Source organism: Diplotaxodon limnothrissa, linkage group LG8 (assembly GCF_057381915.1).
Source record: "Diplotaxodon limnothrissa isolate DT_005_m linkage group LG8, D_limnothrissa_male_GT1.1, whole genome shotgun sequence".
Lineage (NCBI taxonomy): Eukaryota > Metazoa > Chordata > Actinopteri > Cichliformes > Cichlidae > Diplotaxodon > Diplotaxodon limnothrissa.
In genome coordinates, this window is record NC_140603.1 from 31538470 (window position 1) to 31561786 (window position 23317).

Consider the following 23317-nt stretch of genomic DNA (forward strand, 5'->3'; position numbering starts at 1 on the left):
GCCATATGTAGGAATGTTGGAGGAACGTTGGAGGAACGTTGTCTCGCTGTCTCGCTGTGTACTGTAACGCTGACCATGGTTGGAACGACAAGTTTGCCACTAGAATTGTCTTGACTTGTGCTTCCCTGGCCGCTGTATCTGTGGGGACGGCGTTCGCTGTGACGCCCAGTTTGTATTAACGAGCGAAGAAGAATAAACGAATAAATCAGTATGGTGACATACAAAAGTTTAACACACATGACAACTCACACTGAGTTAAAGGCCAAAGAGAAAAGACGTGTTTTTAAAAGCACGGTAAAAACAGCAAGAGACGGCGCCTGCCTGACCTCCAGAGGCAGCTCCTTTTACATGTTAGGAGCCAAAAGTGCAAAGGCTGTGTCTCCTGTGGATTTATAAAAATGTCTTCAGGACGGTCAAAGCTCCTGGTTAGCAGATCTACGTGATGGCATGTGAGGGTGAAGCAGGTCCATTTCACACCTAAACCAGTAAATGCTGGTTTTTTCATGTGGGGCCAAATAGGAAGGTCAAAGAATACAGCTGGAGCCACTGGATTAAAAAAGCTTCACCTCAGTCACTTTTCATTAAAATAGACTTGACATCATCAGCATATACAGTCAGGGAAGAATGATTTTGTAAGTTTGCCCACAAAGAAATGCTCAGTCCATCATTTCTATGGTAGCTTTATTAGAACAGTGGGAGACAGAACAATAACCAACAAATCCAGAAAAATGCATTTCAAAACTGATTTATTCACATTTTCATGAATGAAACAAATACATGATGCTTTGGTGCTTGGTGGCAAAACCTTTGTTGCAATCACAGAGGTCAGTTTTACATGTCGGGGGTTTTGTCCTCGATGCAGATCCTCTGCAAGTCATTGAAGTTTTGTGGCTGACGTTTGGCAACTCGAACCTTCAGCTCCCTCTGCAGATTTCCTAAAAACATTCAAAAAATGTTAAATGAGAGGGCGTGTCCAAACCTGTGACACACATTTACACATATATAGTGTTTGACACTGTTAGACAGGAGCCATGCACACGGCAGCCTTGATGTGTTTTGCACTGCAGCTGTTTGGGAGCTGCTTCAGAGGATAATGAGCACAGAGTTAATGATGCTTTTGTTTACCTTTTGACTGAGAGCAGGCTGAGTCCTCCGACCTCCAGCCCATGAACATGAGCAGCTTTCAAAAGTGTTTCGTGATAATATTTCACACAGAAACCCTGAAATGTGTAAAAAATCATTTTTCTTTGTTCCTTCTCCTCTCTGAGTTTGGCAGTTTGTCATTGTTTTAAATGACTGCTGGTCATACACACTGCAACACACACTAACAGATACATACACACAGTGTTAGTGAGGGGTGAAATTGAGTTGTTTCAGTCTGGAGACTGAAACTAAAGAATAATAGAGAGAGAGAGCATGAGAGAGGCTCAGCTATTACACTGAAGCATTTTCAAACCTCCTATTATCCTCTATTATCTCCATCTCTCGTCTGTCCGTGTGTCCCACGCTCACTCTGTTGTCATGTTGTGATGATGAAAGCTGTTTAAATAGCTGCAGTCGGCATGACAACACAAAACACACCCATTACCCCGACTGTCAGCTAGAGCTGATTAGTTAAAGTGTTTCCTAAAACACAATTATCCTCTTTTCCTCCTCTCCTTCATGGTCTCCATGGAAACAGCATGTTGTAGTTTCCCCAGCTGTTACCATTGTGATGTATCGTCCTAATTTATGAGCAGGATTGGCGTTTACACGTGAAGATCTGTGTACAGATGAATTTATTCAGGCCAAAAAGCCACTTGCTGTTTTCCTGGTCATTTAAACACAAACTCAGAGCTTAAAACCAACAACCACAGACAGACAAACCACACAAAACCACTCCAACTGTCCTGAACACAATCCCACTGGAAGGTTCTTCCATTGAAGCCAGCAAGCATCTAACCAACCATGCCTCAATTACAGAAGTGTAGGTAGCAGGCCTGAACTGATAATCTAGCACACCGGGTATTTTCCCAGTGAGCTGATGCACTTTGGGCCTGATGTGTCAATCGAAGGACAGCCGCGTTGTAATGTACTTTTAGAGCAGTCTTCTCTCGAAGAAGAGATTTTGATCTCCAGGGATGTGGCTGAGCTTATGAAAAAAGAATAAGCAGATCCCAGTCGTACAAAGAGGAGTAACGACGGGTTTTTTTGGCTCAGAATCACAGCCGTTAATGAGCATGATGCTTCGTTAAGCTTTCAGACCCTCATTAACCAATCAACGACAAGCACAGAGCCTCCATCTGAAATTACATTTCAATAAAATATCTGTTGCTTTGAAACAAAAAAAGATCTTAATGAGTAATTCAGCCCTGAAGAATAATTTTCCATCAAGCCAGAAAGAAATCGGGCAGCGAGGTGAAATAATGGTCCCCAGAGCAGCTTCAGAATAGAACTGAAGGGTTGAGGTGTGTGTGAAACTCTTTCATCAGAAAAATACGCTCATTATGTTTGACTTTGGGCTTTTTTGTATTTATGTATTTATTTTGCAGTGAACAATGTGTGAGCAGGAGATGTTATATCATAAGATATAAGGTTCATTTTCCCCATGAGCGTGTGCTGGTGAAGAGGTTAAAAACATTCATTTTCAAAAACGTTCCAGATTAAAGAACCACAGAAAATAAATGTGATGTGTGAGCAAACTATAGCAAATCGCTGTTCACGAACAACATTTTCTCTTAAACTGAAGTCATGAAGTGGAAAAGCTGCAGCTGTGCAGGTGAATAACAATCAGAGGGAGTCTAAAAGGAGAAGACTGAGGGGTCTGAGAAGCTTTCAGTGAATACAGCAAAGAGACACAGTTGTCCTGCCTCAGCAGGGTCAGCAGACATTTTATAGCATGCAGCTGTTTCCAGATGTGCTGTCAAAGATCTGCTGCAGAAGCACAAAGACGGTGCTTATCGACCATGGAGAGCTTTGGGATTAAGAAATCAACGAAAAATATGTTTGAAAGACGTCAAGCGGAAACATCGTCGAGAGCATGGCACAGGAAGTCATCAAGAAGCAGTTTAGTTATATGAACTACAGTCAGTTCATCATCATCATCATCATCATCTCAGGAAATTAGTCAAATTTAAATAGTGACGGAGTTACGACAATCAAACAAGACACTTGAACAAATATCACTCGTTCAACATAAATCGACATTTTATTTTTAAACTTCCTAATACGCTGAACGGCGCTGTGATGATATAAGGTAACCCGAGGCTTTGTTATAATTAGAGAAACTGAGGGCTCAGGCAACACAAACACACACATGTAGTGTAACACAACAGCATACACACAGTATGTAAAACCCTGCCTCTCAAGGCCTTCCCAGTTCCTGCTGCTGTTCCACTCCAATCCGCTGCACATACCTTATCAATCTTCATTTGGTTTTCGCACCCACTGCAGTTCGCCTACAAGCAGTGTTGGGGAGTAACGGAGTCCATGTATCAGCGTTGTGTATTTAGCCCTTGGAGGGTCCTTAAAAAGACATCCACCTTTTTTCCACTTTAAATGAGTCAGTCTTTTAAAACTACTTCTGCCTTCTACTTCTAAAATATTCACATCAAGTTTTAATTATATTTTTGTTGTTTTAACCCTTTCAATCCCAGTTACTTTACATGAGCGCGCTGTTTTTTTAGCCGAAAAAAACGAAAAACTTAAATATTTTCCATAAAATACATTTGATGTAATATTTCATTGTTATTATAATTAGGCCTTTAGATGGGCCAAAGATTGCCACCAACATTCATTTTGATCTGCCATTATTTTTGTTGCAGGGGCAGTAAATTTAAAATACAAAATATGAGTAACTGTATTCAGGTAAAGTTACCGTTTAATTAGGTGGTAATCAGAATACAGTTACTTTGCTGAAATAAACAGAATACATGACGGTCATTTCCGGTTTCATATGTGAGGCTATGCCCTCTCTATGCCTTCTTCAGTTTTGGTGATTAAACGCAGTCGGGCGCAGATTTAACCCAGTTGGATGAGCATGTAGCCATAAATCACGTGGCTGAGTGCGGCCGGTTCGAGTACGACTTGCAGTTCTTTTGTTATTTTTCTTTTAACTTAATTTCCATTTGGGACTAATACAGGTTCTCTGATTTTGATTGCTGGAAACCCAAACAAAACACACAAAAGGCTCTAATGTCAGCGTCCTGTTAATGCTGGTGGCGTCAGTCAGACAGCAGAGCCGGCAGTGCATGGGCAGGAATGCATTTCTTACTTGGAAATGGGATGGGCGAAACGGCAGTGTCTTCGATCTACTGTTGCTGTGTGATTTTTATTACTATTAATGAAGGCTACTTGCCACCAAGCTAACATTGTTAGTTGGCGTTAGCTGAGGTTAGTTCATAGACTGTAGACTGTTAGGCCGTTTCTCAATCAATAAAGTACGTAGTCGCGTTTTCACTCGTCCGGACTTCGTAAGTTCACACGGGAGTCCGGTGTCGAGAACGCAGCGCGTGATGACATCACATTTTTTACTGTCATCCCTTCTAAATTTAACTGTGATTAATATTTGCAATAGAAATTACACATAACATGGTGTTTCCGGTTGAGTGAACTCTGGCACGCCTGGCTGCCGCTGCTCACTGGTTATTGTTATATTTTTATTATAATTTTTTTCAGTTGCTGACGACAATTTGAATCAAGTATCTAAGGCGCGACCCTGTTTTGACTTGTTTTCGCAATACTTGCGGGCTTCTATTGCTTGTGCTACAGCTGTCAGCTGGTTGTTCGGTCCCTCCGTTTGTGCTCAGTGCTCGGCCCTGATTAAGATGTGGATCCACAGGGTGTTGGTGTGGCTCACCTGGGTTTTTTTTATCCATCGTTCATCACCCGGCGACAGCTCTTCTCCAGTACTCTGCTACGGATCTTTTGCGGCTCCGTTTCTGCCTGGCTGTCTCTCTACCTGTGGCTCTATACTTCTACCTGGACATCGCCTTCCAGCCATTATGGACAATAATAAAATCCCTCTTTCCAGAGATTTTACCTCCTGCCTGGAAAGTTTTGGGCTTCTACAGTACATAACATTTCCTACCCACTCTAAAGGTCATATCCTGGATTTGGTCTGTTGTTCTGGCATTACCCCCGCCCATTGTAAAGCCACATTGTTTCCCCAGTCTGATCATATGTTTATTTCTTTTGATGCAAACATAACCGCTTCCAAAACCTGTGTCTCTCGTAATATCACTTTTAGGAAGATTAGTAATATCAACCCAGCTGTTTTTTCATCTGCCGTCCACGACCTTCCATCTATCCACTGTTCCTCAACCCCTCATGAACTCGTTTGTCATTATAATGTCAACCTTCATAACCTTCTTAACATATTTGCTCCCCTTAAATATCGAACTGTCTCATTTTCCCGTTCAGCTCCGTGGTTTACCTCCGACCTGCGTCACCTTAAAGCTTAAAGGACTCCAACTCGACGTCTATTCAAGAAAACCGGACTTACTGTACATAAAGAAATGCACAATGATCATGTTTGTTCTATAAGGACTGCATTGCCTCAGCCAAATCTGCTTACTACTCTGGTTTAATTAGTTCTAATGAAGGTAACTCCATGTCCCTCTATTCATTGTTCAGTAAAATTACAAAACCTCCAGACACATTCCCCTCCCACATGTATTCTGTTGATTTTTGCAACTCTCTTATCTCTTTTTTCACTTGTAAAATCTCAGATATCCACCATCAACTTAACCCAATGTGTTAGTTAAAGCCTGTCTTCCCTTGTTAGCTCCTCTCATAACCAATATTATTCATTCCTCCCTGAACACTGGACTTGTTCCTGAAGCACTGAAAAAGGCTTCTGTTATCCCAACTCTCAAAAAGCCTGGTGCAGACCCCAATAACTTTGATAATCTTCGCCCTATATCAAATCTCCCCTTCATTCCAAAAATTCTTGAAAAAGTTGTCGCCGCCCAGCTTCATTCACATCTCAATGACCATAATCTCTATGAACAATTTCAATCTGGTTTCCGCCCCAATCACAGCACAGAAACTGCTCTGCTAAGGATTACCAATGACCTTCTGATGGGAGTGGATTCTGGTCTCCTATCCATCCTCATCTTTCTTTATCTTAGTGCGGCGTTTGATACCATTTCTCACAATATTCTCCTGAACCGGTGAGCTTCCATTGGCATTAGTCATACCCCACTTGCCTGGTTCACCTCCTATCTCTCAGACCGCACTCAGTTTATCCAACTTAAATCCCATTCTTCAACTCTCTGTCCTGTTTCTGCTGGTGTGCCCCAGGGTTCAGTATTAGGGCCTCTTTTATTCATTACTTACATGCTCCCTCTTGGTCATATATTCTGACAATATAATATAAATTTTCAGTGTTATGCCGATGACACCCAGCTCTACCTTTCTTCTAAACCCAATTCATCCCTCCCACCTACCTCCCTCTCAAACTGTCTTATTGAGATTAGATCCTGGTTCTCCTCCAATTCTCAAAGTAATAAAACAGAAGTTTTACTTGTTGGTTCACCATCTATCTTAACCAAATCCCACAGCTTTTCCATTAACATTGAAAATTCTCCCACCCTTCCCTCCCCTCAGGTTAAGAGTTTGGGTGTCATCCGGGATTGATCCAAGATGGCGCCGGTGCGTGTGGCTTGCCGTCTATCACTGCCAGTGTTATGTTTGTTTGTTTTGATTTTATTGACTATTGTAATAAATGCCAACTCTCTCTTGGTGTATGATCGCCTAACCCTACTGGATCTCCGACCTTCTGTCAAAGGCTGGGCAAAGTGGAACCAAGCTGAACATAAAACTTTGCCCCCGCTAATATCGGAGATCCCGGCTCACCTGTGCCGTGTTCCAGATCCACCACTCCGGCAAAAGTGCCGTCGCCGGGGTCGAAGGGCTGGCTTCCTGGTGAAGCTGAAAGCTTCTTTAAGGTATTCTCTTAAGCCCTTGTCCAGAAAACAAGGAGTGGTGCCAAACTTCTGTTTCTCTCGGCGATCGTTGGAACCTGTCTGTGCCTGGCTGGTACCTGTCATCGGCCTAGATGGGATGTCCCGAAAACCCTGCTCTCCTCGCCCCCGCCGACGTGGTGTGAATCTGCGGAACCTGCGGCCTCTGTGTCGGGCTTCTAGGACGGCTAGCGACGGGGATCCGCTGCTTACCGCCAGGATTGGCCTGGTAAATGCTAGGTCCCTAGCGAACAAAACGTTTATCCTGAAGGATTTTTTCACATCCCGAGGACTGGATTTTCTTTGTGTGTGCGAGACGTGGCTGAGCGCCGGTGAGTGCAGCATCTTCTCGGATCTTCTACCCGGCGATTGCTGCTATTTTAATTCCCCGCGTATGTTGGGCCGAGGAGGAGGAATAGCTACGATCTTTAAAAGTCATTTTAAATGTAAGCAGCTATCAACCCCGTCATTCACCAGCTTTGAACTGTCTGTGTTTGAGCTGGGCTGCTCTCACACAGTGTTGTGTGCGGTGGTTTACCGGCCTCCAAAATACAATAAGGACTTTGTGAGTGACTTTGCTGACTTCTTGGCTGAATTCATGCCAAAATATGATCGTGTTCTTATTGCTGGGGATTTTAATATTCACGTGTGTTGTCCTGACATGCCCATGGCGAAGGGCTTTTTAAACCTTATTGATTCGTTTAATCTGGTGCAATGTGTGACAGGTCCCACACATGAACGTGGACACACGCTTGATCTTGTTTTATCTCATGGTTTTTCTGTTTTTAACATAGAGATTTGTGATGCTGTGTTTTCTGACCACAGTCCTGTGATGTTTGAAGTTCCTCTTGCCTGTGCCTCAGTTAAAACTCGCGCTGCTGCTCAGCGCTGTCGTGTTTTTAACTCCTCCACTGCTGAACACTTTTCAACAGTCTTTGACCAGATCTGTAAGATCCCGGATTTTTTATGCAGCCAGACTGAGGAACTGAGCTCATGGTTTTATTCTACCTGTCGGACTGCTTTGGACACTGTGGCTCCATTAAAATCCAGACTGCCTAAAACTAAATCTGAGCCCTGGCTGAACGACTTGACCCGAGCTGTCAGACGCGACTGCCGTCGAGCTGAGCGCAAGTGGAAAAAGGACAAACTACAAGTGTCATTCCAGATGCTGAAGGACTGTTGGCGTCGATATCAAAGAACTGTAAAAGATGCCAAAAGAAAACACTTATCTGACATTATTTTGTCAAACTGCCACAACCCACGTGTTTTATTTAATACTATTAACTCTGTTCTTAATGCACCATATACTGACTGTATCGAGCCCTCATCAGAAGCCTGTGAAAATTTTTTACACTTTTTTATCGAGAAGGTCTCCTCCACAAGGGCTCAAATCTCTCCTCATGCTCACGACCTCTCAGTCTCTGTTTCCTGCTCTGCTGTCTTTGACAGGTTTGAGCCTGTGACTCTATCCTTTTTAAAGGAGACTGTTGGTCATCTTAAGCCTGCAGGGTCTCCAAATGATGCTGTCCCTCCTCGACTTTTAAAAGAGGTGTTACCTACAGTTGGTCCTTTGGTGCTTGAGCTGGTAAACCATAGTCTGATGTCAGGTGTTGTCCCTAAAGATTTTAAACATGCAGTAGTCAAACCCCTGATTAAAAAACCTGCTCTTGATCCTATGGTTCTTGCAAATTACAGGCCTATCTCCAAACTACCTTTTCTTTCCAAAATTCTTGAAAAGGTAGTTTACAGCCAAATAACAGCCTTCCTGGAAAAGCAAAATGTTTTAGAGGTTTTCCAATCTGGTTTTAAACCCTTTCATAGCACTGAATCAGCCCTTTTAAAAGTTTTTAATGACATATTTTTAGCGACTGATGCTGGGGACTGTGTTGTTCTTGTGCTTTTAGATTTGACAGCTGCGTTTGATACCGTGGATCATGCCATTTTATTCTCTCGTTTGGAGCACTGGGTGGGCATTAGGGGCACAGCACTGGAGTGGTTCAGGTCCTACTTGACGGGGCGAACTTTTTGTGTCAGCCTTGGTGACTATGCGTCGTCCTCCGCTCCCCTCTTGTGTGGTGTCCCACAGGGCTCAGTTCTAGGCCCCCTCCTCTTCTCTTTATATCTGCTTCCTCTTGGTTCTGTACTGAGAAAGCACGGCATTGCTTTCCACTTTTATGCTGATGACTGTCAGATCTATGTCCCTCTAAAGAAAAAAGGCAGATACCTTACACAGCCATTACTTCAGTGTCTCGATGACATTAAGGCTTGGATGTCTGTTAACTTTTTAAAATTCAATGATAAAAAGACAGAGGTGATGGTTTTTGGCAGCCCCACTGAGACCCCCAATGTGTATGTAGATTCCCTGGCACAGTATGTTAAGCCAACTGTCACAAACCTGGGGGTCAAAGTGGACTGTGATCTAAAGTTTGATAATCAAATTAAGGCCGTGGTAAAATCTAGCTTCTTTCACCTCAGGCAGCTGCAAAAATAAAGCCAATTCTTTCACGGCAGCACTTTGAGACAGTGATCCACGCCTTTGTTAGCACTCGGCTGGATTACTGTAATGCACTTTATATAGGGGTCAGTGCATTATATATTAGTCATCTACAGAGGGTGCAAAATGCTGCAGCTCGTCTTTTAACTGGCACTCGAAAGTTTGAGCACATTTCCCCTGTTTTAGCTTCACTTCACTGGCTGCCCATTTCTTTTAGGATTCATTTTAAAATTCTTTTATTTACTTTTAAAGCTCTCCATGGCCTAGCTCCATCTTATCTCTCTGAGCTGCTACAGCCTTATACACCCACCCGCTCTCTCAGGTCAGCTGATCAGCTGCTCCTGAAGATACCCAGGACTGGGCGTAAACTTAGAGGAGATCGTGCTTTTGCTGTAGCAGCTCCCAAACGGTGGAACGAGCTTCCTTTAGAGATTAGACAGGCCACTTCTTTATCTGTTTTTAAGTCACTCTTGAAAACCCACCTCTTTACCTTGGCCTTTGACACCACGTGAGATGTTGGTTTTTTATTTTTATTTTAGTTGTTTTTAGGTGATTCGATGCTGTTTTATCTTGTTTTTGCTTTAACATAGGGCTGTTTTAATTTTATGTCTTATGTGTTTTATTTATTTAATTTGCTGTTTTTTGTTATTCTATTGTTTTAACTTATTTTCTGTACAGCACTTTGTTCCTGTGCTGGGTATTTTAAAGTGCTTTATAAATAAAATTGGATTGGATTGGATTGTCATACTTGATAATACTCTTTCATTCCAGTCTCACATTAATTACATAACCCGGTCTGCTTGCTTCCACTTCCGTAATATTAACCGACTCCACCCCTTCCTTCTTCCCCATGCTGCTGCCATCCTTGTCCATAGTCTTATTACGTCCCCTATTGATTACTGCAATTCCCTCCTATTTGGTCTCCCTAAAAAGTTCCTTCATAAACTCCAACTTCTCCAAAACTCTGCAGCTCGGGTCATAACTCTACTCCGTCAAGAGCTCATATTAGCTGTTCTTCAGCAGCTTCACTGGTTGCCCGTAGAAGCCAGGATAAATTTTAAAAGCCTCTCCACGTATTAACAAGCTGTTGCATTAACAACCTGATCGCTGCAAATAATCATGTGCAGTTCCACATGATTATTTGCAGACAAAAAGAAAGCATTACTGATACAGAGTAGTTTTCTACACGAGATCACTGCAAGAAGTGCAGCCTTACCTAATGTCCACCTACTGTTATTCATTTATAGTAAGATTTAAACATCTAGCTGGTGTTGGTGTGGAGAGTAACCTTCAATAATAGTAATAAATCACACAGCAATAGTACATTCATGTAGGTGCACAAAGTAATAAGTAATAAGTGATAATATATTAAGTAATCCAAAGCATTGGGAATAAATTACTCCTATTAAGTAACTTAATGGAATACGTTACAAACTACATTTTGCGGCATGTAATCTGTAATCTGTCGTGGAATACATTTTAAAAGTAACCTTCCCAACACTGCCTACGAGGTAATTCCCATTCAATTGACACCATTCTATGTTACCACCTGTGAGCCAGTTGTAACACAGACGTAGACACAGTTATAACACGCACATAAACACAGACACACACAGTTATATACACATGGTAAAACACACATACAAACTATAAGAGACACATATGGAAACACACACACACTATAAAACACACACTGTAACACATACAGTGTATCTCACACAGCAAGCACAACACACAGTGTAACATATAGATCTATACATGGTAACATAGTAACATACACTGTAACACACACAGGTGTCTGCTGTCATTTATGGTTGTAGCTGGAGGTGGGACTTAAGCTTAATGATGTCATTGACTGAAAACATGAGAGGGATGTAGAATCCCCATGGCAACTCCTTGTCACCATGGTTACACCCCACATCCAGCAGTAGAAAAACAAACGCAGAAGGATTGCCCATTGTGTGCGTCTCATCTGGAACTGTGCAGCCAATCAGTGCTGTTTTGTCCCAGAGGAGGAAATGACTTCAGAGCAGCCTTATCACCTGAAAACAGACACAGAAACTAAAGCAGACATGTTTACAGCAGCTTCAAATGAAAATCCAAACCTAGTGTTAGTGTGTGACAGTACAACACAAACGTGGCTGCAGACAAACTAAAATCAATAAGATTGTATCTTTGACTGTCAAACTTTTCTCCTCTCTAGAGTTCAGAGTTGGACTCTAAGTCCCTGTTGTTGTTTGTCGTTAACATTTTTATTTCCTCACAGCTCAGACTGAAGAAGCATCAGATTTACAGTGCCAACAAGCCAAACGCCTTTAAACTTGCTTATATAACTTATATAATATAAACTTTGCGATAACATCTTATTTCATAGTGTAATCTGGACCGGCTTTATCCAGATTGCCTGCTAATTACTATATTTAACTATACTTGTAATAAATGTAGCCTGTTTGCAGCTCTGGAGACCAGGATTGCTGAATTGGAGACCCTGGCATTGAAAAGTCATAGCTAGCCAGGCCTCTATGGCCAGTGCATCTGAAGTACTGTAGCCCCCCACTGCATGACACGTTTAGCCACATTGCTGGCTGTCTGAGTGGTGTCCAAAAAACAATGTTGTCATGGTCACTGTGTCTGCCCAGCCGGCCCCGTAAGTCTACATATGTCTCTCTCATCACTGCGGGCTTTGGTCCACGCACCTGTCTCCGATTACTCTGCTGTTGTGTTCCTGTGCCATTTAAGGCCGGGGCTCAGATTCTCTTGTCGCTAGATGATTGTGCTAAAATGGCCTGTATTTATATAGCGCTTTACTAGTCCCTAAGGACCCCAAAGCGCTTTACATATCCAGTCATCCACACACACTGGTGATCAGAATCAGAATCAGAATACTTTATTGATCCCTGGGGGAAATTATTTTTTGTTACAGTGCTCCATTTTAAACCAACATTAAGACAAGACAGACAATACGCTAACTAAGAATAGTACAATATATACATACATACATACATACATACATACATACATACATAAGTCACTTATAAATAAATAGTTGGAAAAGAAACATGTGTAGCTGTAGCAGCAAACAGTGTGTTAAGTGGATGCGTTGTACAGGGAGCCACAGGCAGGAAAGATTTCCTGTGTCGTTCAGTGGTGCTTTTCGGTAATCTCAGTCTCTCACTGAACGAGCTCCTGTGACTGACCAACATGTCATGGAGTGGGTGGGAGGTGTTATCCAACATTGTCTTTATCTTGGACAGCATCCGCCTCTCCGACACCACCTTGAGGGAGTCCAGCTCCATCCCCACAACATTGCTGGCCTTACGGATCAGTTTATTAAGTCTGTTGGCATCTGCGACCCTCAGCCTGCTCCCCCAGCATGCAACAGCATAGAGGATCGCACTGGCCACCACAGACTCATAGAAAATCCTCAGCATTTTCTGGCAGATGTTGAAGGACCTCAGTCGCCTCAAAAAATAGAGACGACTCTGGCCCTTCCTGTAAAGTGCTGTGGTGTTTTTAGCCCAGTCCAGTTTATTGTCAATGTGTACTCCAAGGTATTTATAGTCCTCCACAATGTCAACACTGACCCCCTGGATTGAAACAGGGGTCAAGTGTTTCCTGGTCTTCCTGAAGTCCACGATCAGTTCCTTGGTCTTTGCCACGTTGAGCTGCAGATGATTCTGCTCACACCACGTGACAAAGGAGTCGACCACAGCCCGGTACTCTGTCTCATCATCCCTGCTGATGCATCCAACCACCGCAGAGTCATCAGAAAACTTCTGAAGATGGCAGGTCTCTGTGCAGTGGCTGAAGTCTGTGGTGTAGAGGGTGAAGAGGAAGGGGGAGAGGACAGTCCCCTGTGGTGCCCCTGTGTTGCTAATCACCTTGTCAGACACACACTGTGGGAGACGTACATATTGTGGTCTTCCTGTCAGGTAATCAACAATCCAGGACACCAGAGAAGCATCCACCTGCATCGCTGCTAACTTATCACCCAGGAGGGTCGGCCTGATGGTGTTGAAAGCACTGGAAAAGTCAAAAAACATGACCCTCACAGTGCTCGCCGGTGGCACTACATTGTAGCCACAGCCACCCTGGGGCGCACTGACAGAGGCGAGGCTGCCGGACACTGGCGCCACCGGGCCCTCTGACCACCACCAGTAGGCAACGGGTGAAGCGTCTTGCCCAAGGACACAACGACCGAGACTGTCCGAGCCGGGGCTCGAACCGGCAACCTTCCGATTACAAGGCGACCTCCCAACTCTTGAGCCACGATCGCACTAACGTGCTAGACACATTAGTGCTAAGATTCTAGCTTTTGTGAAGTCTCTTAAGCATTTTCTCCTTGAGTTTGTTTCCTAGTTGTGAGCTTCCCTCTTCTGTGAACAGTTTCCCCGGCCTTGTTACCCAACCTGCCTTTCGGAGCGTGAGCGAGTTAGCGTGTGGAACCCCCCGTTGCAAAAATGTGACTATGCAGAGTTATAAGATGGGCGTCATAGAGACTACTTTAATCCTGAGTGGGCTGGACCAGTGAATCTCCCCTTTATGTGAGTGTAAAGAAGTTACATATTTAACTGTTTTTCTACATGATAAAGAAAAAAGTGGTGCGCCAAAGAAAGAAATCTGTCGGCATGAGTCTTTAAAAAATTTAACTAAATTAAACTAAATAAATGTGTAAAATTACAGAAAAGGTTTTGGTAGCTCCTTGCCCCAACTGTCCAGTTTGTTTTTTATTCACAATAGTCAAGTCAAGTTGGCTTTATTGTCACTTCAACCATATACAGTTTAACAGTACACAGTGAGGCGAAACAACGTTCCTCCAGGAACCAAGGTGCTACATGCAACATAAATTTACAACATAAATTAACAGAAAACACTAAACTAGCTAACTAAGAGGCCTAGTTAGCTGGCTAGCAGAGACAAGACAGCCTGACCTAACATAAATTACAACATAAATTAACAAAAAACTATCTAACTATCTAAGGATAAACAGGAAACAGTAAACATTCCTTAGTGTAGCAGCAAAGATTAGGAAGTGCAGAGGTTAGTGCAGAAAGTGCAGTAATAATATTGTGCAAAAGAGCATTTACAGGTTGGTGTGTACGATGGTTTGGTGGTGTAGGTCAGTGTGTTTGCGCTTGTGTTGATTAGTCAGTCCAGTCTCAATGTTTTGAGGTAGTTGAGTTAAGCTGAGTGATAATGTGTGTGTGTGTGTGTGTGTGTGCGTGTGCGTGTTTATCAGTCAGTCCCTTTTTGCTGAGGAGACGGGTGGCTTGTGGAAAAAAGCTGTTGCACAGTCTGGATGTGTGTGCCCGAATGCTTCGGTACCTTTTTCCAGATGGCAGGAGTGTGAAGAGTGTGTGAGAGGGGTGTGTCCGATCAGCCACAATGCTGGTGGCTTTGCGAATGCAGCGTGAGGTGTAGATGTCCTCAACAGAGGGGAGAGAGACCCCGATGATCTTCTCTGCTGTTCCCACTATCTGCTGTAGGGTCTTGCGGTCTGATATGGCACAGTTCCCAAACCAGACAGTGATGCAGCCGCTCAGGATGCTCTCGATAGTTCCTCTATAGAAGGTGGTCAGGATCGGTGGTGGAAGCCGGGCCTTTCTCAGTCTTCTCAGAAAGATAATAAAGGGTTAAAGGGAAACAAGGTCTTATATTGCCACTGTTTGTGGGTCTAGTGCATTAGCAAACGGGTGTCCCCCACGCCCATGTCACAAATGTCCACGTCATGAAGCTAACCCTCCTTCCTAAACAGAAAGGGGATGAAGACAAAAAAACAGGGAGGATTTAAGAGGCCAATTAGTTATTATATGATTTATCAAAGAATAGACACAGATGAAGGGATTATCATTATGTGGTCAAACTAAGATTAATCATTATTTATCCATTTATTTCTGTTATAGGTCCATTTGGTGAGGTAAAATAAAAAAACTAACTTGAACAAAACAATAAAACTAACAATGGGAGAAATACACAACACAAAACCAGCACTACAACCTGCTTTGCCTCTTATCTGTAGTTAATTTTATTTTATTTAATAACTGTACAGTACTCTGTTTATAGTAACCACTGTCCTTAATGTAAATATGTAAGAAAAATCATGTATGTTTCTGTCCTGTGTCCTGTTTGTTGTATATGTGTCTTTCTGGCTGCTGTTACAACCAAATTTCCCCTTGTGGGACAATTAAAGGATTATTCTATTCTATTCTATTCTATTCTATTCTGAAAAAGGAAGGAAAGGAGAAAAACCACAGTGTACCTTAGAATTAATCTACTGGTGAGCTATTTTTAAAAAGTATAAAAGCAGATGGGGAGAAAATCTTCTATTTGAAGATGAGTTTGAGATCATGGCTTTGAAGAAAGTAATGGTTGTTTCTTTTCTGTCCTGATGGATGCTCAATCATCCAGGTCAGTCAACCCAAACAGTTGATTCTGTTCATCTGGACGTTTTCAGTGGGAGAAATGTTTCATCATCATCAGGTGACTGCAGGTTTCAACCTCATAAACAGGACATTTGCATAATGACTGAAAGTAGCACCACGGAGGGAACAATGGACTGTGAGGTCAGTTCCTTCATCAATTATATGCAAATTGTCAAGACCATTGATCAACAACCACTTGAGGTACTGTTTATAAGGTGGATAATATAAAAAAAAGAAAGAAAGAAAGAAAGAAGAGTAAACCTTTAACAGTAAGTAAGAGTTTTATGTCACGATGCAAATGTTCCAATATGATTCTCGGATGAGAGGTGAAACGTCTTCAAGCAACTTAAAGTCCAGACGCTTTTCTTTGCAAGCTCCTTAGACTACGATGACCTGGATGACTGAGAACCTTCACAGACATATTCCAATATGAAAGAACATTTACACATGACTTTTGGCCACATGTCAGTAAAGTTATGTGACATTAGTGATGTTAGCACTTAATGTGGTTCAGGTTCCACTTACTTTTAAACCCTGTACTTAAATATGAACACTCTTCAAAACTTCATTTTATTCTTACAGAGATTTTATGGATAATTAATGCCATGGGGCAATATAGCATGTGCTAGATGTGGGAGGTATGGAAGCCGAGTTATGACTGAAAAAAAAGGTGCCATTATGAGGACCCATAATGCATCGCAAGAAGGACATTGTTATTGTTGTTTTCACTTTTTAAAATGATTATTTTGTGTGTGTTTCTGTTTGTCTTGCCCTGTAATGTGAATCTCAGCCCAGTGAGGCTCAAGTTCCATTTTGACATTCGTTTGCCTCCATCTAGTGGTGACATTTCTGAACTGCATCTTCAGTCACACAAGCAGAAGAGGGCAGAACGTGCCTAATATTTTGGTCATTACCGAGTTTTCGGTTGTTAAAGGAGAATACCCTTTGACCTTTGAGATGCTATAGTCATATTCTCGTCCTCCACAGATGAAGTGGAGAACTGTGTTTTTAATTTCCGGAGGATGATCAATACAACGACATTGGCTCAGGGTTGAGTTCAGCGTAGAGATGGACCGATCCAATATTACGTATCGGTCCGATACTGACCTAAATTACTGGATCGGACCGATACCAGTACAGTTCATCTCTGAATGTTTGTAAAGCATTCCCACATTAAGCTTAACAACTGATATATGGAGCCCCTCCCTCTCCTGTTGCTACTTCAATCATGAAAATGATCAATGATCAGCTGATCGGCTTTTCTGTCACAGTCGTGGATCCGATCTCACGCATACAACACCACTGTGCTGCGCTGTGCAGTTTCTCCACAATGACGTGCATTTTTGGAGATATGTCAACAGATATGACCTCACCTGCACGGCCTCTACAATCACACCTCGCTGCTTAAAACCTGCGCTCTGCTTGTGTTGCTGTTGGTGGTGATGTGTACGGCTGGCAGCGGGAGAGCTGCAGCCATTGAACGTACTGTAACAGCAACCGTGTGATTATTGTAATAATAAACGATGCTGCGAAGCATGAAAATGCCATCGGGTCTGCCGTGGTGGTTCACAGTTATCAATTCTTTTTCTTTTTTTTAAGAAACAAAAAAAATGGGCAGGGATAGCTCAGTAGGTAGAGTGGTGGCCCCATGATCGGAAGGTCAGTGGTTCGAATCCACTGAACGGCTACCTTGAGGTACCCCTGAGCAAGGTACCGTCCCTACACACTGCTCCCCGGGCGCCCAATGGCTGCCCACTGCTTCACTGAGTGAGTGGGTTAAATGCAGAGAGGGATTTTCCCCACGGGGACCAATAAAGTACACTTTCTTCTTTTAAAAAGTGCAAGCAAACCAGTAAACAAATTAAAACAAACAAGAAACTATAATACAAAAACTTGAATTAAAACTCTCAACAAAAACAACTGGTGGAAATATAAATAATATGTAAACAACAACCCCCAAAGCGTCTAAGTCACATCACATTACGACGCAACATCTAAACACAAGAGGGGGGAGGGGGAGCAAAGTGTGCCTGCACTGACACAGGAGCGGCGAGTCGAAACCACAGCATTGCAAACAAGAGCAGATCCTTTTAGGGCAGCCGTGAAATTCTAGTCGTGATAACAGGATGTCGTGGTCGACCGTGTTAAGAGTTGCTGACAAGTCCAACAATAAAAGGGCAGCAGGGCTGCCAGAGTCCCGCGTTAAAAGAATATCATTCAATTCAATTTTATTTATATAGCGCCAAATCACAACAAAAGTCACCTCAAGGCGCTTCATAGATACAGAGAAAAGCCCAACAATCATATGACCCCCTATGAGCAGCACTTTGGCGACAGTGGGAAGGAAAAACTCCCTTTTAACAGGAAGAAACCTCTGGCAGAACCAGGCTCAGGGAGGGGCGGGGCCATCTGCTGTGATTGGTTGGGGCGAGAGAAGAAAAACAGGACAAGAATATCATTAAAAACCCTTAAGTGCCGTGTCAGCGCTATGTAGTGATTTAAAACCAGATTGAAATTTTTCAGAGAATTTGTTAAAATCAATGTGGGCCTGCACGTGTAAGGAGACCACGTTCTCCAAGACGTTAGACAGAAAAGGAAGCTTTGCGATTGGCCTGTAACTGGACAGAACAGTTGTGTCCAGATTGTGTATTTTAAGAAGAGGCTGAACTACAGCTTGTTTAAAGCATGATGGGACGCAGCCTGTGTTCATTCATCTCACCACCTACAACAACACAAGCAGAGCACAGGGTACAATCCGGCGTGCAGGTGAGATGGACATCGCAGGCCATGCCCCGCCACAATAAAGCATTTTCTAATTAGAAGCTTTGTCCTAATTATTTCCTGGGTTTGAACTATTTAATAATAAAAAAGAAAATATCACAAAAACCACTCAAGGTCATGAAAATTAATTCACATTTAGCAATTCAATGACGCATCCACCTTATTAATTGAAAAGTATCGGTATCGGCGATACTGGCCCGTATTTACTTCCTGTCACATTGATACCAAAACCACTACAGATTAACTTGTGGCAGTTATAGAAATCACCGCTCCTGTTGCTCATGATGATTTCAAAATGTTTCCCATAACAAAGAAATGTCTTGAACAAATATATTACACATAAAAATTTCACCAGTGTTGTAACATGTAAGCATAGTCTGCCTGTGTCTGTTGTCTGGAAATGAACATTTCCAGCCAATATAGGTAACACATCAACATGGCTGAAGAGCGTTTGCAGTTACATGCAGTGTGTATAAGTGTGGCTAATATAACAAACAGCCACTGATGGAGTCGAGCTTGTGAGAGCGAGTGGATTTAAGAAAGTGAGTAGAGAGTGATATTATACCCCTCTCGTCAAACTGACAGGTCATTAATTATTCATGAGCTCCGGAAGTCCGGAAGTAATTAAATTATTCATGAGCTCCGGAAGTAATTAAATTATTCATGAGCTCTGGAAGTAGGAAGTAATTAAGTAATAAAAATATGATATTCATAAAAATATGATATTCATAAAAATATAATTGATTATTTAGAAAGTTTCTTATATATCAAAATAGCATTCTTTTATTTCTTTAAGCAATTAAAAAATTTTTTTTTTTTTTTTTTATGCTCAAAAAACGCCATCTGGTGGCGGGTCAGTGTGTGTGTGTGCGCGCGCGCCCGAGGCTGTGTGTCTGGGCGCGCGGGGGCGCGCCCGTGTCTCCGGACCGTGCTCTCTCGGGCTCCGTGCTCATGTGTTTAAAAATGTATTAAACCATATTAAAATTGTTTAGTTAAACTTGTGCTTTTGTAACGTTCAGTATGGCCACAAACACATGCTGCATGCCTTGGGGGAAAACTTTATTTAGATTTATATGCATTTGTAGATTTAGAATAAAACTCATACTCAGAAAAAACTCGCGATCCCCTAACCCTAACCCTCCTTAGAAACATAAGCAGGGAAAACTCCTTAAAAAACCCTCCGCGATTTCTCCAAAACCCTACAATAACTTGTTAGGGTACCCCCTCTATTCCCAAAACCTTATATTCGATAACAACAACAACAACAACAACAATCTTTATTTATAGAGCACATTAAAAGCCAGGGGCATGCCAAAGTGCTTTACATGAAACAATAAAACAATAAAATGATTTACACTAAAACATCAGAATCATATAGGTGTGGGATTATGTTCACAGGTAAAAACCACTAATAGGAACAGTCAATAGCACACAGCTGTAGCAAAGAGAACTGTACCATCATACACAGTGATAGAGGACATAGGCAACGCAACAATAAAATAAAATAATTAAGACTATAACGTCAGAGTCATATAAGTGTGAGATTATGTTCACAGATAAAAACCACTAATAAGAATAAACTATAGCACAGAGCTATAGCAGAGTAAAGCTGTAAAGCTGAACCATCAAACACAGTGATGGAAAACATTGACAGCACAGGACAACGCAAAACAACCAGACACATTAGAACATTAGAACAACACACTAGAAGCAAGGCGAGAATTTAACTGGTAGAAAAAGCAAGTTCAAACAGATATGTTTTAAGCCGTGATTTAAAAGATTGAATAGAATCAGACGCCCGGATGCCAATCGGGAGATTGTTCCACAGCTCAGGTGCAGCTAGAGCGAACGCTCGATCACCTCTAGACTTCAAGCGAGATCTGGGCTGAACCAACAATGACTGTGAGGAAGATCTTAAGGCCCTCGTAGGAAGATATGAATTTAAGAGTTCCTTAAGATAACTTGGCCCTGTGTTATTAGTAATTTTAAAAGTAAACAACAGAATTTTAAATTGAATACGAAATTTCACAGGCAACCAGTGCAGATCAGCAAGGACGGGAGTGATGTGAGCAAACTTCCTAGTTTTAGTTAGAATGCGTGCAGCGGCATTCTGGACTGTCTGTAATCTATGTAAAAGGGTAGAGTGAAGACCATAATAAAGTGAATTACAGTAATCTAGTCGTGACGTAACAAAGGCATGGATAAGCTTTTCCAAGTCATTGTGCGGGATGTAATGTTTGGCCCTGGAAATAAGGCGAAGTTGGTAGAAACTAGATCTGACGACAGCAGATACTTGTTTGTCAAGTTTAAATGAGCTGTCAAGTAGCACACCCAGATTCCTAACAGTGTCAGGGAAAGAACTAGTGAGAAAACCAAAAGCATCATGAAGTTTGGCACGAAGAGCGTCACTGCCAAAGATCATAATTTCAGTTTTCTTATCGTTAAGGATAAGAAAATTTGCCAGAAGCCATTGCTTGACCTCACACATGCACTCTCGAAAGTTACTCACGGACATAGCTAGATCATCATTCAGCTCAAAATAGATCTGGATGTCATCGGCATAATAGTGAAAGGCAATGTGGTGTTTCTCAAAAATGACACTTAAAGGAAGCATATACAGTGAGAACAGGGTAGGGCCTAGCACAGATCCCTGGGGAACACCACAGCAAACAGGTACAGCGGAGGAGGTAGCCAAGTGAACCGAAGAGAGCCGATCGGAGAGGTAAGATTTAAACCAATCCAAGGCAGTGCCCTTGATGCCTACAGTGTGCTCTAGTCTCGCCAATAGTATGTTATGGTCAACCATGTCAAATGCCGATGAAAGATCCAATAGCACTAGGACAGAGGGGCGTCCATTGTCAGCCATTAGTAAAAGGTCGTTAAAAACTCGAAGCAGTGCTGATTCAGTGCTATGGTGTTGTTTAAAGGCCGATTGATATTTATCATTAATGTTATTCTCATCCAGGTAGGTCTGAAGTTGAAGCAGAACTACCTTCTCAAGAATTTTAGCCACAAAGGGAAGTTTGGAAATCGGCCTATAATTGGCATAATCATTTTGATCGAGATTACTTTTTTTTAGAACAGGTTGGATTATGGCATGTTTAAGAGCTAATGGTACATAGCCGGACAGCAAGGAGGAGTTCAATATGGACAAAAGACAAGGTCCAATTGTACTAAAACAATCCTTGACTATACGGGATGGAAGAACATCATGTACAAGATTAGTATTATTGAGTTTCTCGATTAGATGCTTCAGAGTAGAGAGAGAAACGGGTTCAAATTGACAAAAAGTAGTGGAACAATCGGGGGTGGGCATACGGTCGGCATTTCAGGGAAAATCCTGAAAAAATCCTTAGTCTTTTTTCTCAAATTCAGCGCCCCGCGGCTCCCTTCATGCTCAGCCAAACAAAGCCAAAACTCCTTTTAAAAAATTCTCCGCGATTTCTCCAAAACCCCTAGAATAACTTGTTAGCTACCCCTCTATTCCCAAAAACCTTATATTCGATAACAGGGAAAATCCTTATTCTTTTTTCCTTCAAAAACTTCCCTCTTACTAGCAAGCTCTAAAATTCAACCCACACTCTAAGTTCTACCTCGCTCTTAATCTCCGATCCACAACTTCTTGCAGAGCACAATTTTTTCCTGCTTGTTCGCTCCCCGCTCTGCTCCCGAATGCGCTGCTTACCTCGTTTGAAAATTCCCCCCTTAGACCAACTCCGCCTCACTGCGCCCCGCTGCCAATCACATAACCCTTGCACCGCTCCCTTCGCACCCCGGTTAGCCAATCGGCTCCAGGTCTGATTTACCTTCTCAGCCATAGGTTAATTCACTTACTGGCATTCAGGATAAATAATCTAACATTTCAGCTTAAATTTAACTGTTTTTTTCTCTCTCAGAAAAAACAAGCAAGTTTTCTCTTTTTTCACAAAGAAGCATGGCCGTGAGACCTACCAACCTAACGGTGCTTTCTCAAACTCCTGTAAACTGCTACAGAGCTTCCGCCACGGCGTCTGAACTCAGAAGACTACATCTCTGCAGAGTGCAGCCAACAGCAGCGGCCAACCGTTTGGAGCAAAGATTCAGCCTCAACAATGGCAGGTTTTGGGGTTATGCCTTCAGCCTACCACAGAGTGAAATCTTTTTCTATCAGCTCAAAGCCGGTGAAAGTTTTGGTCCGCTAACACCGCGAATCGCTTTTACTAGCTCTGACTGGGCGGTTATTACACTCATTACCACCCCTGAAATAGAGAGAAGCGTGCGGGAAACCAGCTCTCAGCAACCGCGAACCAGAGACCAGCAAACACAGACGCATCGGGTTTTCAAAGAGGAATACTCGTTCCCTCCATTCACCCAAGAACACAAACGACTCCGGAATGAAAACACGGTGACCAAAACCGTCACATACACCCAGTGGGAGACCAAGAGCACTCCATTTTGCAGATGGGTATGTAGAGTTAGTCGACAAACATGCGAGCAAGCTTGCACAGATGATTTTGTGATCGACCTTACAAACTCCCAGTCCGGGGTTTTCAGCACATTGCTTCGGATTCCGACTCAGCACTGGCTCAACATGATGGCCGAGAACAATGCGACAATATTAAACCTGTTCAAAATGAGTAAAAGTACAACTGAGCTGGTGATGGTTGGAAATAACCCGCCACGGTCAACATACCCCC

General features: G+C 42.5%; 1 protein-coding gene across 1 annotated transcript in view; it reads right to left on the reverse strand.

The window, feature by feature from the left end:
• Positions 1 to 740: 740 nt before the first annotated feature.
• The window catches only part of ppp1r3cb (protein phosphatase 1, regulatory subunit 3Cb), a 48083-nt gene continuing 25506 nt past the window's right edge, over positions 741 to 23317 (reverse strand). Inside the window, exon 4 of the mRNA XM_085361705.1 lies at positions 741 to 935. Within this exon, the coding sequence (XP_085217831.1) occupies positions 875 to 935 (61 nt within the window). The 3' untranslated portion in view covers positions 741 to 874. The remainder of the gene's footprint in view (positions 936 to 23317) is intronic.